The 16,446-nt window shown below is 41.7% G+C and overlaps 1 protein-coding gene across 1 annotated transcript in view; it reads right to left on the bottom strand.

Annotated features, from left to right (window-relative positions):
- LOC134289980 (procollagen-lysine,2-oxoglutarate 5-dioxygenase) overlaps positions 1-15,766 on the bottom strand; it is a 35,184-nt gene extending 19,418 nt beyond the window's left edge. The window contains exon 1 of the mRNA XM_062856867.1: positions 15,254-15,766. Coding sequence (XP_062712851.1) covers positions 15,254-15,329 — 76 coding nt within the window. The 5' untranslated portion in view covers positions 15,330-15,766. The remainder of the gene's footprint in view (positions 1-15,253) is intronic.
- Positions 15,767-16,446: the final 680 nt, after the last annotated feature.

The raw sequence follows: 16,446 nt of genomic DNA, 5'->3' as shown, positions 1-16,446 counted from the left end.
GCGGAACACGTTTTGTTCGTGTGCCCGCGTTTTCGCACAATGCGTGACCGCATGCTTGCCACATGCGGGGAGGACACAACTCCGGACAACTTGGTCCAGAGGATGTGTAGGGATGAGTTTGGCTGGAACGCCGTTTCAACGGCTATTACCCACATCGTCTGGGAGCTACAGAGGAGGTGGCGCGTGGACTCGGAGAATGGCTAGTCCAGATGCAGTACAAGAGGTGGTCCAGGGGTTCGGAGTCGGCTTCGTAGGTCATACCGGTGCCCTGCGGTCGAGATCGACCCTTACAACGATTAAGTGGCCGCGGAGAGGAAGTCCCGGTAGCGGTGCTGTCGTGGCGTCGGTCTACTGGGTTGGATCCGAGCCCGCGGTTGGAAAGGGGTCCCCGGCAAGGGTCGGGGTAGGTGAGATCCTGCTGTCTGCAACCTACGGGTGCATCTGATAGGGCCTGAAGGGTAGTTATACCCTTCCTTTGCGGGCAGGTCAGATCGGGTTGCACGTGGGCATCAGTTCTTGATGTCCGCTCAGCAGTAGGGCGCGGGCGGGGTTGACCCTGCCCGCCTTCCGAGGACAAAGGGAGTGGCGAGGACCACTCGGGAAACTGGCTAAGCGCCAGCATGCTACCGTGATGGACTCTCCAAAGCGAGCCATCGATGTTCGTTGCTGCAGGCTACGCAGCTAACCTTGCGGGTGCGATGTGCACTAGCCCCTCTCTGAAGCAATACCTTCTTGGTGGTTCCGGAGAGACGTAGGGTTTGGCGATCATAGGAATGGTTTAGTGGGTACGAGGAGAGAGTAGTCCTGGATTTTACTTTTGTTGTAGAAGACGGCCTGTCAGACCTACACTACCCTAACCTTCTGTTAGGGTGTCTGTTGTGCAGATTATCCCCCTATGGTTGAGAAGGAAAAAAAAAAAAAAGACCTAGTCGTGGCTATAGATAGTAGAGTAAACATAGATACGCGGACATCGCCGAGTAAAATGTTTCAAGCGTGTGAATAGCATTTTTCAAGAGTGCGGCGGCTGAATATGACGTCATGCGTACCATCTGTGTTGTTGGAATCATGACGTCATGCTCGTTTGGATACAGATTTTGACAGTTCGTTTGGATACAACGGATTTATCATCACGGATCTATGTTTACTCTACTATCTGGTGTCCGGCCATTTGACCGAATGCCGTTTGGCCGAATGCCATTTGGCCGAAAGGGTCGTTTGGCCGAATGTCGTTTGGCCGAATTATTATCAAAACGATTTGGAGGCGTGGGCAAACTCTGGATAACATTCTAGCTGTCAATATGATCATCAGAAATATTTCCTTCTTTTAATCATAGGCTATTCTTTCAAGTTTTACCATCAAGGGATTAGTTGGCGTTGAATCTGGGAATATTTTTGTCAGAGATTTTGCCTTCTTGGAATCAAAGGCAGTTCTTTCGAGTTATACTGTTATAGGAAACAGTGGCAAGATCACTAAAGTTCATCATCCTTTTTCGGCCAAACGGCATTCGGCCAAACGGCGTTCGGCCAAACGACCCTTTCGGCTAAATGGCGTTCGGCCAAACGGCATTCGGCCAAATGGCGTTCGGCCAAATGACCCGGAACCCTACTATCTATAGTCGTGGCGAGGGCTCAGCAGTGGCCCCTGTTGGGCCACTTCAGAAATTCTACATATCCGGAAGCAACTCTGTACAAGCAATATAGCAACTTACTAACTTTCAGTCCTGGGCACTTTGAGGGCCGAATTGAAAGATCTTCATCCTGGGCAATTTCCTGTCATCGCCTTGACATGTAGCCAGGTCAAATTTCTGTCGACTTGCTTGATTTCGTTGTTGAGGCTGTGCTGCAATGAAACTCTGGGTATGACTCTGCTACGATGTCCTGCTGGGTTCCAATCTAACACTTGCTTGCAGATATCATTTCCGCTCCTGCGTAGAGTGTGGCCGACCCACCTCCACTTTCGCTCCCGAAATTCTGTCGCTATCGGCTTTCGATGACATCGACGATGGAGCTCCACGTTGGAGATCCAATTGTGAGGCCACCATGCACGAATTATATAACGCAGGCATTCATTGATGAATACCTGCAGCCTTTGAGTGTTCTCCACTGATACACACCAGGTTTCACTGGTGGATAACAGCACAGATATCACATTCGGGATGAAAATTCGGATTGGGATGCGTCGTCTAATCTGCTTGTTTTATCCATACGTTTCTTAAACTTACAAAAGCAGCCCTCGCCTCCTTGATCCGTGCACCTATGTCGATCTTGGTGCCACCATCGCCCGCCACTTGGATACCAAGATATTGGAAACTTTCAACATTCTCCACTGATTGCTCAGCTACCATAAAAAGCTTACATTCAACGATTTGGTCTTGAGGAACAGTAGCGGTGATAGTATACATCCTTGCCTCACACCAGCAACGACTCGGATGGGATCGGACAAGACACCGTTGTGCAGTACTCTGCACGAAAATGCCCTGTACTGTGCTTCAATGAGGCCAATGATTTTCTCAGGAAGACCCTTGCGCCTGAGGGCTTCCCACATGTTTCTGTGATTGGGACGGTCGAAAGCTTTTTCGTAATCAATGAACACCAGGTAGAGACTCTTGGAATTCATTGATTGAAGAATGATACGGAGCGTGACAATATGGTCCACACAGGATCGTCCGGCACGGAATCCTGCTTGCTGCCGTCGAAGAGTTGCGCCAATCTTCTCCTGTATCCGGTTAAGGATCACTTTGCAGAGGACTTTGAGAACGATACACAGTAACATGATGCCCCGCCAATTATCGCATACAGTCAGGTCACCCTTGTTGGATACCTTTACTAAGACGGCCGGAAATGTCACGGTTTCCCATATGTTGCAGAATAGTTGATGCAGTAGTTCTGCGGATACTACGGGGTCAGCGTTGAGCATATCTATCTTTTGCTCTGAAGGAGCTTCGTTATTGACACGGGTAATGCGTCGAACCCTTGGCGGATCATGCTGAGGTGTTGATGGCGTGGCCGACACTTGAAAAAGCTTTCCAAAGTGCCCGCACCATTTGATCAGCTGGGTCGGTCAGTAACTGTCCAGACGTGTCTTTCATGGACATCGTAGTATTCGTCTTAGTCCCACTAAGGCGACGTGAAACATCGTAGAGGAGACGGATGTTGCCGGTGTTTGCGGCTTTCTCGCCTTTGTCGGCTAGGGAATCCGCCCACGCTCTTTTGTCCTTCTACATGAGCGTTTCACGAGAGCCAAATAGCGCTGACGGGCTACAGGTTTGGCTCCTCGTGTTTTCGGTCGTTCTACTATCGCGGCTTTGGCGTTCCTTCGCTCCTCTATCTTCCTCCAGGTATCATCTGTGATCCACTGATTTCTTCGGGTGCGTAGCTCACCCAAATTTGTAACCAGTGGTGTGTCTGTCTGTCCGAGATTTGTGAGATTTTCGCGGTGTAGTGTTTCGTTGTATATGTTTAAAAGTAATTACCAAGAAGATGTTTGACCAACCGCTGAGCATCACACAATTCCACCCACCGCCCACCAGACAACAAGCAGCCACACCACATAGTTCCGCTATTCACCACTAGGCTTCGCAGGCAAGGATAAGGCGGCCATGAGGGGTGGCGTATAAGGAGCCATGATGGGGCGAATTTCGTGTAAGCGGGAAACCCTCGATCGGGGAGTCTAGATTGGTCATGCGCCATTGCTCCACATCATTACCAAACCAAAGCTCAGACAAGAAAGTCGAAGAGGAATTATTCTGAAGAATTAAATAAATCGGAAAAAGTGTACACGAATACGTTTTAGTGAGAGACAGTGGAAGCAGTAGATTAACGGAAAATATCCAGGTAACCAACCCACCGACTTGAATCCCAATCGTCCCCATCACTAATGCGCCACCCATCCGTTTCCAAACCGCCCGCAGGACCCCTTGTGTTTACCTTGGTTTATCTTGGTGAAGTCCGTAGAGTGCGCGTAGTAGACCGAGACCTTTGCGAGGTCCTACCGCCTCTCAGTGAACCGCAGATCTCGTCCATTACACCCGAGACTGCAAAAGTAGGCCAGAAATCCGCCCGTCGTAGTTCCGTTACTCGACGGTGAGTGAGCGCCGCCATTTTGCCTGGAGCTTCGCGGCATCGTCAAGTTAAGACCGCGAACGCTCGGCAGTTGAAGCCAACGGAAGGGAAGCAAACGAGGAAGAGGAAGGAAGCCGTCGTAGTGTCGAGGGACGAGAGGAACGAGCCAGCGACGAGGAAGGAAAGTGGTGAAAGTGGTTGCAGAAAGGAAGAAGGGGCCCCGCCGACCGTAAAAGGGAAGAAGAAGAAGATAGGAAGTTAAGGTAGGAGATAGGCTGTAAGGAAGTGGGAAGGACGAATAAAGGTACCTGTGTGCAAAAGTTTTGAATAAAGTGGGAAAAGTGTATTGCAATCCGGAGTTCAAGTGTTTTCTTGGTCGCGGTGAGTCAAGCGCGTATGCCGACCCTGAGGCAGTTGTAGAAGGGGGTCTCATTGATGCCGGATAGGGGGAGGCCCCATTAGTTACAAATTATTCTCGCCGATGGCGCTGAAGGCGTTCTTGATGGCGCTCCATTGACCTTCTACGCTTCCACCTTTTGGAATATTCGCAACACGGTTCTCTAGCTCCTCAACGAGGGACCTTTTCACCACAGCGTCTTCCAATCGGCGTGTGTTGAACCGGCGCTCGATTTTCTCTTCCTGTCGATAAATCCTAGCAATGCGCAGACGGATTTCGCCGATTTGGATTTGATTTTGATTTGAGATCGATTTCATTTTCCGTGACGCCATCACGGGAAACCCACGTCACTTTGTGCACTGGTCGATGAGGAAAGAGCGATCCCCCAATCACCATGTCATTGTTGCCATCAAACTCTGCAAGCAGCGCTCCGTTTTCGCTCATTCCCATGACGTGCTCATAGTCCGAGTTTTCGGAACCAACCTTCGCGTTAAAGTCGCCCATGAGGATCTTGATATCATTTTTCGGAATCTTGTCCACGACAGCAGTTGACTAAAAAAGTTCTCTGAGGCTTTCCACGAAGCAGCACGAAAAAAATCCACTTTTTTTAATTTTGCATTTTTAATTTGCATATAATTTTGCACAGCTGTTCTAATCAATATAAATAACCATTTTTTCATATTAAAACTTTTTATGGAGTCTCGACTAACTTTCAAATAGGGCCTATGAAAAAATAGAACACATGCGAATGAAAAATCATATCTCTGAAACTGCTTGTTTGATCGGAAAATTGTCTTCGGCAAAGTTGTAGATTAATAAATGGTGGCTCTCAGAAAAATACACATTGAAAAATTTATTTAGTTTTTCTTCCGAAAAAACTGAATTTTGTTACTAAAAATTAAATATCTCAAAAAGCTATTTTTTTACCTTCGTGATATTTTGTGAGAATAAAGTTCATTCTGTTAGCTACCATCTGTAAAAATTTCATAATGGTAAAAAAATGTACAAAAATGTTATGGCACTTTGAACATTTTCGGTTGTGTGTTTTTTAGAGTGTATGACGAATTCGCGCAAACTCGCCGTAGGGGTTTGGCAAAACTGTCTCAGAATCCGATGGAATTTCTTAGGTTTAAAGACTATGTATTTTAAAGCAAGATTGCATACATTGTTTTTTTATTTATCTAGACTAATATTTGAAAAGGGCTAAAGTATTTGACCGTTTTTTACTCAATATAACTTAAAAATGACATTACCTACAAAAAAGTTATGTATGGGTGACTTGTAGATAATCATGTGAACTTTTATAACATTGAAAAATGTCAATAAGCTTTAAAAGTCAAAAAATGCAAATAAGAAAAATTATTTCAATTTGCAAAACATGACATTTTTGTTATTATTGAAAATTTTGCCATATATCGCAAGATGGGCACTTTTGAAGAAAATCATTTTTGAGGTACCGTGATTTCGGGTGAAATTGATCAGTGGGGTGAAATTGATCGACGTGAGGGTCATTTTCATTTGTTAAAAATATTGCTTTAAACTTAAAACAATTTGTATAAAATGACCATCATCTGGCTAAAGGAATTGAATGATGAGTTACATGTTTTACAGTCAATTAGTCACATATTTCTGTATTAAATTAAATATTTTCCGTAATTGCGTGTTTGGCACCCTTTCAAACTTTTGTTACCGTGGCTGTATCGCACATGTAATGAATATTCGAATAGATGCTTTTAGCTGCCAAGTATTTGCTAAACACGATTTCATCATCAAAAATTTTATAAATATTCGAATTTATACATAAAATTGCACTTTTCCGGAAGTAATCACTTTTTCAGTATGAAAAGTGCATACTTTAAGGCGTTTTCATAAAATTTACTAAATTTAAAACTTGAATAATTAAAAATTGAGAAAACTCGTAAAAGTTTTGCGTAGCATTTCGCATACTGGGGTGGTTAATTCAGGTGGAAAACATATTTTTGACACATGCAAAGGTATTTCATTTACTGATCAATTTCATCCCGAAAGCAAAATTATTGATTTTTTATTTTAAATGATATTTACCTATTGCAATAAAATGATTTGTAGTAAAAGTTTCAAACTCGTTGACTGATGAGAATCGTGGTCGTACTTGTTTTATTGCTTTGAGTTTGACTTTCTTTGGGTGATCGACTGTACGTTGGATGATATCTTTAATTGGCATTTCAGTCTAATTTGGTCAATCAAAAACAACTATATGTGTTCTCAACTCGACGTTTCGGTCCTAATTGGACCTTTTTCAAGGATTCTGTAATGTTTGAGTTTGACCATATCGCTGCATTCGAAATCACGGTAGCATAAGTGGAAAATTTTTGACAGCTCCTCCCCTCTTAAAGTATATTCTCCCATACCTAATAGAAGACTCCTAGCAATATCATAAACTTCCCCTAAAATGCTACATCTTTAATGGACGGTTCCTAACAATAAATACTTCATGTCATCATTTTGCGTGAAAAAAAAATGTTTTTATCCAGGGCGTTTTTACAGATATTTTCATATATTAAATTAACATTAACACTTAAATTAAATTAACATAGCTTCATATGCTTGATTCACAAGTCTATCTTATGCAAAGTATTTGTTTTATTCTCCTATGAATAAGGAAACTTTTAAGTTGAAATTCGACTTCTGGTTGATATTCTGAATTTCTGTGTAACAGATCTGGTGTTCTGGGTCAAAAGAGAATCCTAAATTATATTCTTTGTATTGGATAGATTTATAATTGAAACAAATAAAGCTATGTTCAATATTAATTTGTGAAATCCACGTATAAAAATACCCAAAAATTGGTTTGACTCAAAAAAAAAAAAAACATTTTGTGTTGGGTTGGATTCAGATAATAGCAATTTAATTACTTTGATCCATTTTGAATTCTATTCTTAACGGTTGGTGTGGGGTTTGGTTCTCTGAAATAGGATTAATTTAATTTCGCAAATGGGCATGTATTCCAAATTGACTTCAATTTATTTTTTAACTTTTTTTAGCGTGATCGTTTTTTTTTTCAATATTTTAATTTTTTACTTGAAAGTTCACACAAATTCCTTAAAGTCACACATACCACACTTTTTTGAAGGTCATGTTATTTTTAAGTTACATTGGTATAAAAAATGGTCAAAAACTTAAGCCCTTTTCAAATATTAGTGTAGATAAATTAAAAAAAAAAACAACAAAGTATGCAACGTTGTTTTAAAGTACATAGTCTTCATACCTACACAATTCTATTGAAATCTGAGAGGGTGCTGCCTACCCCAAAATCTGGTTTGCGGGAAATTCGTCATGCACTCTAAAAAAAAACACGCAACCAAAAATGATCAAAGTGCCATAACTTTTTTGTACATTTTTTTACCACTATAAAAATTTTAGAGATGATAGCTAATAGAATGAACTTTATTCTCACAAAAAAAACACGAAGGTAAAAAAATAGCTTTTTGAGATATTTGATTTTTAGTAACAAAATTCAGTTTTTTTATGATGATATTTATTGTTCTACCATCTATTGTAGCAAGGCAGCTGCCTATAGCACTGGAATAATCTGAAAAGCGATTTGATCAAGATTGTGCTGTTGTTAGTGGTCAGTCATTCTCCTGTATGAAGGGCCAAAAAGGGTTGTGCGGACCCGCAAGCAGAGACACTTGCGCGAAACCCGCGTCAGGGGGAAAGAATCTCCTTCCAGAAGAAAGTTCTCACGAGCAACTGCAAAATCAAGCCCTCGATTGACAGAATACTCCCAATAGATGGGGTCGAAGAGCCCGCCCTCAATCCACGAAATGTTAACAACAAGGAGGAGGCAGTTCCAAGCTCCTGTCCAAATCGTTTCAATCGGGTGCCCTGATGGTCCCTCCCTTTCCCAATATATGATGAGATATGTATATGTAATGTATGTCAGTGTGGGTTGTGTATGTTTTGTTATACATTTGTTTGAAAAACAATTAGCATTTATAAACAAAGCATTTACCTGATTACTCCTGGAATAAAATGTGGTTTAGCAACAAAACATTAAAAAAAGCACATCAAATCTCGATCCTGGAATGTCTTCTCACCACTGATCGGCCACTTTAGGCATGAAAACATTAACAAGATCGAAATTTGATGTGGTGGTAGATCTTACGCCGCAACGCACCATTCTAAGGTGATCTACCCACGTTACGGGGCCAGTAACAAAATTCAGTTTTTTTATAAGAAAAACTAAATTAATTTTTCGATGTGTATTTTTCTGAGAGCCGCAATATATTATTCTACAACTTTGCTGAAGACACCTTTCCGATCGAACAAGCCGTTTCCGTGTTATAATTTTTTATTTGCTTGTGTTCCATTTTTTCATAGGCCCTAATTGAAAGTTAGTCGAGACAAAATATGAACTTTTGATATGAAAAAATGGTTTCTCACATAAAAAGGAATAGTATACAAAAATATCAAGTAGATTAAAAAACATCGATTAAAATGGATTCGTGCTGGTCCGTGGAAAGCCTCCTCTTTGTCTTGCAATTCGGCAGCATTCGTTTAGCGCGTAACATTGGATCATGGTAAGGTTTCGAACCCGTGTTCTGAATCTGGCTACAAATATCCTTTCATTAATAAGTTCCCACTTCACGCTACGGGCGTGAGCGCTGAACAGGAAACCAACTCCACGGTGGCAAGGAGCGTGTTCACCTCGTAGGCCAGAGTATAGCAGAATTTGACCCGACGCCAATCTGTGTTCTCCAAAGTTCGGCCAACTGATTTCGCTCAGTCCTAGGATCTCAAGGTTCATACGGCATGCCTCATTGGCTAGTTGTGCCAGTTAATCCTGCTGAGCTAGGGTTAATACATTCCATGTTCCAATTCTTGTCCGTTGTTTCGCGCAAAAAGTCGTCGCCGTTGAATCAGTTCGTAGTCTTTCATTTTCGGTTTCTGTAACGGTTTTTGGGTTTCGGAAACAGTAGGTTGTTGGTCTAAGGTCCCCTATTCACCGTGGTGGGGCTGCCACTTTAGATATAGCTTCAGGTGGAAGAGCATTTCATGCTCAGCCGCTGAATGCCAGAACAGACGCTGTTTGAGCCGCACCTCTTTGGTGAACAGACGCACGAGACCTTCTAAAGTCAGAAGGATAACAGTGGCTAGGCTGTACTACCAGCTAAGCACACAACTCTTAGCTGGCGGTCTTTGTCATCGCTGGACCCGTATGAGGTAGGAACTTGTGACAACCAGAGCTATATGTTGGACGCTCTTCTTTTCAACTCAACGTTTTGCAGCTCTCCTTATTACACCCTCCTAACTAAAGCAATGTTGAACTGCAAGCACGAAAGATCATCACTATGCCGTAACCCTCTATGGGATTCGAAGGGACTCAAGAGTGTCCCTGATACTCGATCTACGCACATCACTCGATCCATCGTCACCCTGATCAATCGTGTCAATTTATCCGGGAAACCGTATTCGTGCATAACCTGCCATAGCTGATCTCGATCGATTGTGTCATACACCGATTTACAAACTTCTTCCTTTGACAATCGTGGAGACGCAGAGGTGATCTCGGTCTCTAGTAGCGCCACGCGAGTTACTATCATTCCTTCTCTTTTTTGGTGGTTTTAAGGATATGGTCAACGTCGTTATTTATTTAGTCAGTTGATGCTACTCGAATGTCTTATTTTCATCGAATTCTCGGCATATTTCTGTAAAGCATTCAGGAACAATCCTACTTATAGAAGTATTCCTGGAGCAAATCATAAGATGAGCAACCGGAACTTTTTTAAGGATTTCTTGCAGAAACCGATGAATTTCTGGAGAATTCCTTATACGAGTTCTTGGAACAGTTCATTTGAGAAATTCCTAGAACTAAATTATTGAACTGACGAAGAAGAGACGAATGCCGCATAGCGGTAAAGCTTCTAAAAATAAAAACCAAATTAATCCACCTAGTGATGATAGTGCCTATCTCGTCAAATATGATCTTGCCGTCGACGTAAGCATCCTGAATCCTGTGAATTCTTTATTTATAAAAGCAAGAATTTTATCCAAGCCATCATCGAGTTGGGAAACTTATTGATGGCACATATTTCCGACGTTATGTGCAATGTATAGGCAGAGCTGAAAAATATCATACCTCTTAGCTGACTGCGTGACCACCTTTACGAAAACTGGAGGCCGATCAATATTGAGTGGTGCGCTAAAAATGATACACCGCGCAGTCTTTGTAATGTTTTCAAATGCGCATTTGCACGAAATTCCACGCAGCAAATCCTTCTGGAAAGGAACGGCCGCACTTGAGAAAACGCCGCAACGTTATCTCCCATAAGAATTAAGTAAACGGGATGCAAAAAACGCGGCTGTTCCTTTCCTAGGGGAATTGCCGTGAGCACTTTTGGCGAAAAAACTTTTTTCCGCACTCTTTAGGCTATATTTTATTATCATTGATTACTAGATTCATAAAATATGACCAAAAAAAATAGAAGCAAGTAAAATTTTTCATACTGAATCTAATCCAAATTTGAACCATATCCCAAAGCGCGAGGAGCAACCAGTCGGATCAAAATTTTGCGCAGTTTTTTAGACGCAAAAGGGGATTGAAAAACTTTGTTCGAGGTAGATGCGATTAAATTTCAATTTTCCCATGCAACCCCCATTCTACAGTATATTTACACCTCAGGAGTTTGAAAAGGTTATTTGATGAGCCTACTTCAGTTTTGTCAAGATTTTGTTCTCTTACACATATTTATCGCTTGCATTGATTATTTCCACTGTTTTTACCACTTCCTGTGAGATACCCGGAACTGGTTCCACGACTATACCTACTGTCTCAAATATGGTCTGAGGCTAGTTTCTTGCTAACTGTTCAACAGGTTTTCTGAAAAGCCAAAAATTGATGTGCATGCATGGATTTAATTCATTTCACATTTTGGTCATTCTGGCGGGACATACAAAACGGGTTCTGGAACACTACCGGTAGTCTCTGATGTGATCTGAAACTATTTTCTTGTAAACTGTTCATCAGGTTATCGAAAAAGCCATGGTTTGATGTGAACTGATTCTGGAGCACTAACGATAGTCTCTGATTTGACCACAGGATGTGTTCTTGCAAACCGTTCATCAGGATATCAAAAATGCCGCATTTTAATATGTCGCTTGCATGGGTTTGGCTTCCATCATTTGATCACTTCCAGCGGGAAAATGGTCTGAAACCATTTTCTTGCTAACCGTTCATCATGTTATCTAAAGAGCCGCGATTTGATATGTCGCATGCATTGGTTTGGTTCACTTTTATATTTGACCACTTCCGGCGGGAGATCCGGAACCGTTTCCAGAGCACTACCGGTAGTCTCTGCTGTGATCTAAGACATTTTCCCGTTTACCGTTCACCAGGTTATCGAAAAAGCCGCGATTTGATGTGTCGCATGCATGGGTCTGAATCACCTTTATATTTGACCATTTCCGGCAGGGCACCCGGATCCGGTTCCAGAACACTACCGGTAGTCTCTGCTGTGCTCTAAGGTTTTTTTCCTGCTTACCGTTCTTCTGGGTATCGAAAAAGCTGCCATTTTATGTGTCGCATGCATGGGTTTGGCTCCCATCTACATATGACCACTTCCGGCGGGTCACACGGAATCGGTTCTGGAATACTACCGGTTTTCCTAAATATAGTCTGATTCCATTTTATTGCTAACCGTTCATCAGGTTATCTAAAGAGCCGCGATTTGATGTGTCGCATGCATGGGTTTGGATCAATTTTATATTTGGCCACTTCTGGCGGGGCACCCGGAATCGATTCCGAAACACTAGCGGTTCAGATTTGGCCTAAGACTATTTTCCTGCTTACCGTTCGCCAGGTTATCGAAAAAGCCGCGGTCTGATGTGTCGCATGCATGGGTTTGGGGTCGTCCATAAATGACGTAGCTTTTTGTGGGGGAGGGGGGTGTTTGTGATTTTGTGACGAAGTGTGACGATAGGGGGTAGGGGTTCATGATATTCTACGTAGCTTTCTACTAAGCTCATTGAAAAAAACATTTCGTCATTAATAAAATTTTTACTCTAAAGTTTTTCGGCTACGCAGTCTTTAATAAACTAAAAATAAAAAAATAAAAAAATTTACTTGCATTAAGTAGCATTATCCAGTAAACCAAAAAATAAAATAAAATATATATTGCATGATCTATTTTTTTTTTCATCACATAAATGTATATAACAAAAAATGGACATGCAGTTATCGGATGCAGCAACTGTATCTGAGAAAATGGTTTTGAAATCGTGCGTAAAGAATAATGAATAACGAAAAAATAATGTATAGTTTGCCGCTTGCACAACACTGCAAGCCGCTAAGGTTACAAAGGAAAAATGTTCTACGTTTTTGGCATTGTGGCATTATTCTAGGAGTTCCTTATATAGTTTCTGCAGGACTTCCTCGAAGAATTCCTCCAAAAATTCCTGAAGGAGCTCCTCTAGCAGCTTTGAAAGGAATTTCTCATGGCGTTCTATATATATTTCCCCAACAGGAGAAGGATTTTCACAGAAATTCCAGTTGAGAATCCCAGAAAAAGCTTTTGAAAACACCCCAAAAGGATTTGGAGGAATCTCAAAAGGAATCCCTCAAGGAGAATTTCAGAAGAAACTCCTGGAGGAATCTTGAAAGGAAATCATAGAGAAATCCCAAAAGAAATATAGTGAAGAGTTCCTGAAGCAATGCTAGATGGAACTTTTGGAGAGAAATTGAATAAACTCTTGGAAGAACCTCAGAAGGAGCTATTTGTAGAGTCTCAGAAGGAACTTCTGGTTAAATTTCTGAAGTAAATACGGAATTGAAGGAAACCCGGAAGGAACTTCAGAAGGAACCCCGAAAATAACTTATGGGGAATCCCGGAAGATATCCAGATAGAACTCCTGGTGAAATCTATAAGAAAGGAAATGCTGGAGAAATTCCAGAAGGAGTTAATGGAGGGATGCCGGAAAAAATTCCTGGAGGAGTCCTGGAAAAAAAAACCGGGATAAATACTAGGAGGAAGTCCTCGAGGAATTTCAGAAGAAACTCCCAGAAGAATCCAGGAAGGAATTCCTGAAGGAATCCGAAAAAGAACTCCTTGAGGGGTTTTGAAAGAATTCCGGAGGGGTTTCCTGCAGAGATCTCGGAATGAATATCTGAGTGAATTCCTGAAGGAAACCAAGAAGGAATTCCTGGAGGAATCCCGGAAGGGACTTCTTTAGGAAACCCAGAAAGAAGTTCTGATGGAATCTCAAAATAAAATGAGGTTAAAATTCCTGAAGAGATGTCCGAACGCGAACAAAGTGCTGGTGGAACAGAGGAGAAGAAAACCTTGAAAGAACTCCCGAAGGAAACCATGGATAAACTTTTAGAGAAACCTTAGAAAAAAAACTCCGGAGTAATCTCAGAAGGAAGTTTTGGTGGAATATAAGAAGGAAATCCGGAAGGAGTTTATGGAGGGATTTCTGAAGGAACCCCTGAAGGAATCAAAAAAGGAGGAAATCCCAAATGGAAACCCAAAGGAAATTCTTGGAGAAATCTCAGAAGGAAGTGCTGAAGGAATTAAAAAGGGAGGAATTCTCAAAAATGGGGATACCAAAAGAAACTCCTTGAGGAATTCCAAAATGAACTGCTGAAAGAATTTTAGGAGGAGTTCCAATGTCCTTCAAATGTCATGGTGAATTTCATTCAAATGAAACCAAATTGATATTATTAACAGATTTATTAGTGACCAAACTAATATCTTCGAAAGAGCTCCTAGGCTAATAAGGTATTGTACTGTGTTGGGAGCATCAACTTCCTGTTCTTCGGCATCAAGCAGAACGATGGGAGGTTTATTGAGTCATTAGCTTTGGTGCACCTATAGTCATGATGTTGGCGATCTGAACCTGACAGTCGGCAATGTATTTTTTTTATTTCTATGTTAACGAGATTTTAAGCCCTAGGCTAGTTTATCTTGGGACCCACGCTTTACTTCCCTTCCGAAGGAAGAACTCACATTTTGCGAGTTTTTTTTTAGGAGTGGGCTTCTATCCCAGGTCCTTGGAGTGACAGTCACGTGCTTTAACCATCACACCAGATCCGCTCCACAGTCGGCAATGTATTCTTGCTATGGTTGTTTTCTCGTAATATTCGTTAAACATACAAGTTAAATTTGAAATCAGAACTAAGTTTAGAGTTTAGAGTTTTAGAGCTTGAGCAACTTACAACTTTTTCTTAAAAACAATTTTAAGTTAAGTCATACGTTTTCAGCCGCAAGCTGATTCACATCCTATCCTTAAATTTCAATAATTCAACTGAGTTTGTTTTACAGCGTGTGCCGCACATAGCACATTACAATCAGATTTATAATCTTCCATGTTGTGTCGCACAGATGGACAATGTATATGCCTGCTGTAGCACAAAAATTAGATCAGCAGACTGATGTTTATTGTACTGCGTTGGCACGCCTCATCATCAGTAGTGAGAGCGGAAGCATTTCTACTGATTTTCGTTCGTTTCCTACGGGACACCAACTTTGTATGGTTACACTAGTATAGAGTTAAACGTGTCAATGGAGCAACGCTTATCATCTGGTCTTGTTCGTATCTGGTTTTTAGATTGCGTTCTGAAGAATATACATTTTCAACGGCTTTTTAAGACTTTAAAATTAGTTTGCGAAAGTAATTTGATTTTGACTTCTGTAAAATGGTTTTTGATTCTTAAAATCGAAGCCAAATAGTTTCGTGTTTGATTTTGTTATTAGATGTTATAGCCATTGCACACCACACCAAGTCATTCTGGACATTTGATCATTCTCGACTTACCTTCGACCACGCACCGGTGACTTAACGCGATGACGCTCACCGCCAACAACTGCATCAAAACTATCCCGGAGCACATTTTCACACGCTGCGTTAGCAGTAATACTGCATTTAGTTACTAAATTGTGACAAAAATCGCCCCACAATTGCACTAATCCACAACGCGTCCCCTTCTATCGTGCACTACTCACAGTGGAAAAGAATTCGAATCCTTCCCAGCTCGATGACGGCGAAGACGACGACGAGCAAGACGATCCGCCGTTCCAGAATGTACTCACTCAATTGAATCGCCAGACGCGCGCGGTTCGTATTCTGTAATACTAATTAAAACTGCACGACTCAGCAACAGTAGCGTCGTACATCGACATGATTTATACAAAGTGTAAATGTATCGCCATCCAAGCGCAAGAATAAAAATGCTTGCTATAGTCCGTGCGTGCGTATGTACCAATGTAGAACCTAATGTGTTGTATACACATGAGGAAAGATTATGAATGGCAGGACCATAGCAAAGAAAGGCAAAAACAGTAGGTATTGGATTGCTGATGCACATCGAGATGAGAAGAATGACGTTTTTACGTCATGCGCCTAGAGTTCACTTTCAGTCGCGTTCCGGATGGAGGCGTTGTACGCTATGTTGAACACAAGCTAGCGATGTTGGGCAGTGCCTTGAGGCGCAATGTATGGCGAGCATAACAAAGCACGTGGCAGATGATTATATTTTTTGAGATAGAAATGATTATTTTGTGTTCAGATGATATATTATATGTTTAAAAAGCTTCAGCGCGCCCTTTTTATGCCATAAGGTTCTTGGTTCCAGAACAACCTGATGGAGACGCATGGTTTTTCTTCTTTGTACTCAAAACAGTAATAATCACGTCGATTTGTGCATTCCTTGGTCTGCCGAATGGTGAGGCGACATCTTGGCCAACAAATTAAAACTCATGCTTCCTCGGTCTTCGGATCCATATGGTAACAACGACCACCAGCTAAGAGTTGTATGCTTAGCTGTTAGTGCAGCATGGAGCACATTGCCAGTTTGATTTCCATGTAGGGTAAACAGGTATAATATGCCCCCCCTAAGCAGATATGGCAATATATCTGAAACTGGCGCCTTATTCCATCTATTGTTCACTGCAAGTCGTTGTTACTAAAGTTAGTGAAGTGTTGCATGCGAACTTTGCCTTTGGAGAGGT

This window comes from Aedes albopictus, chromosome 3, assembly GCF_035046485.1.
Source record: "Aedes albopictus strain Foshan chromosome 3, AalbF5, whole genome shotgun sequence".
Classification (NCBI taxonomy): Eukaryota; Metazoa; Arthropoda; class Insecta; order Diptera; family Culicidae; genus Aedes; species Aedes albopictus.
This window is presented reverse-complemented; position numbering and strand designations above follow the sequence as displayed.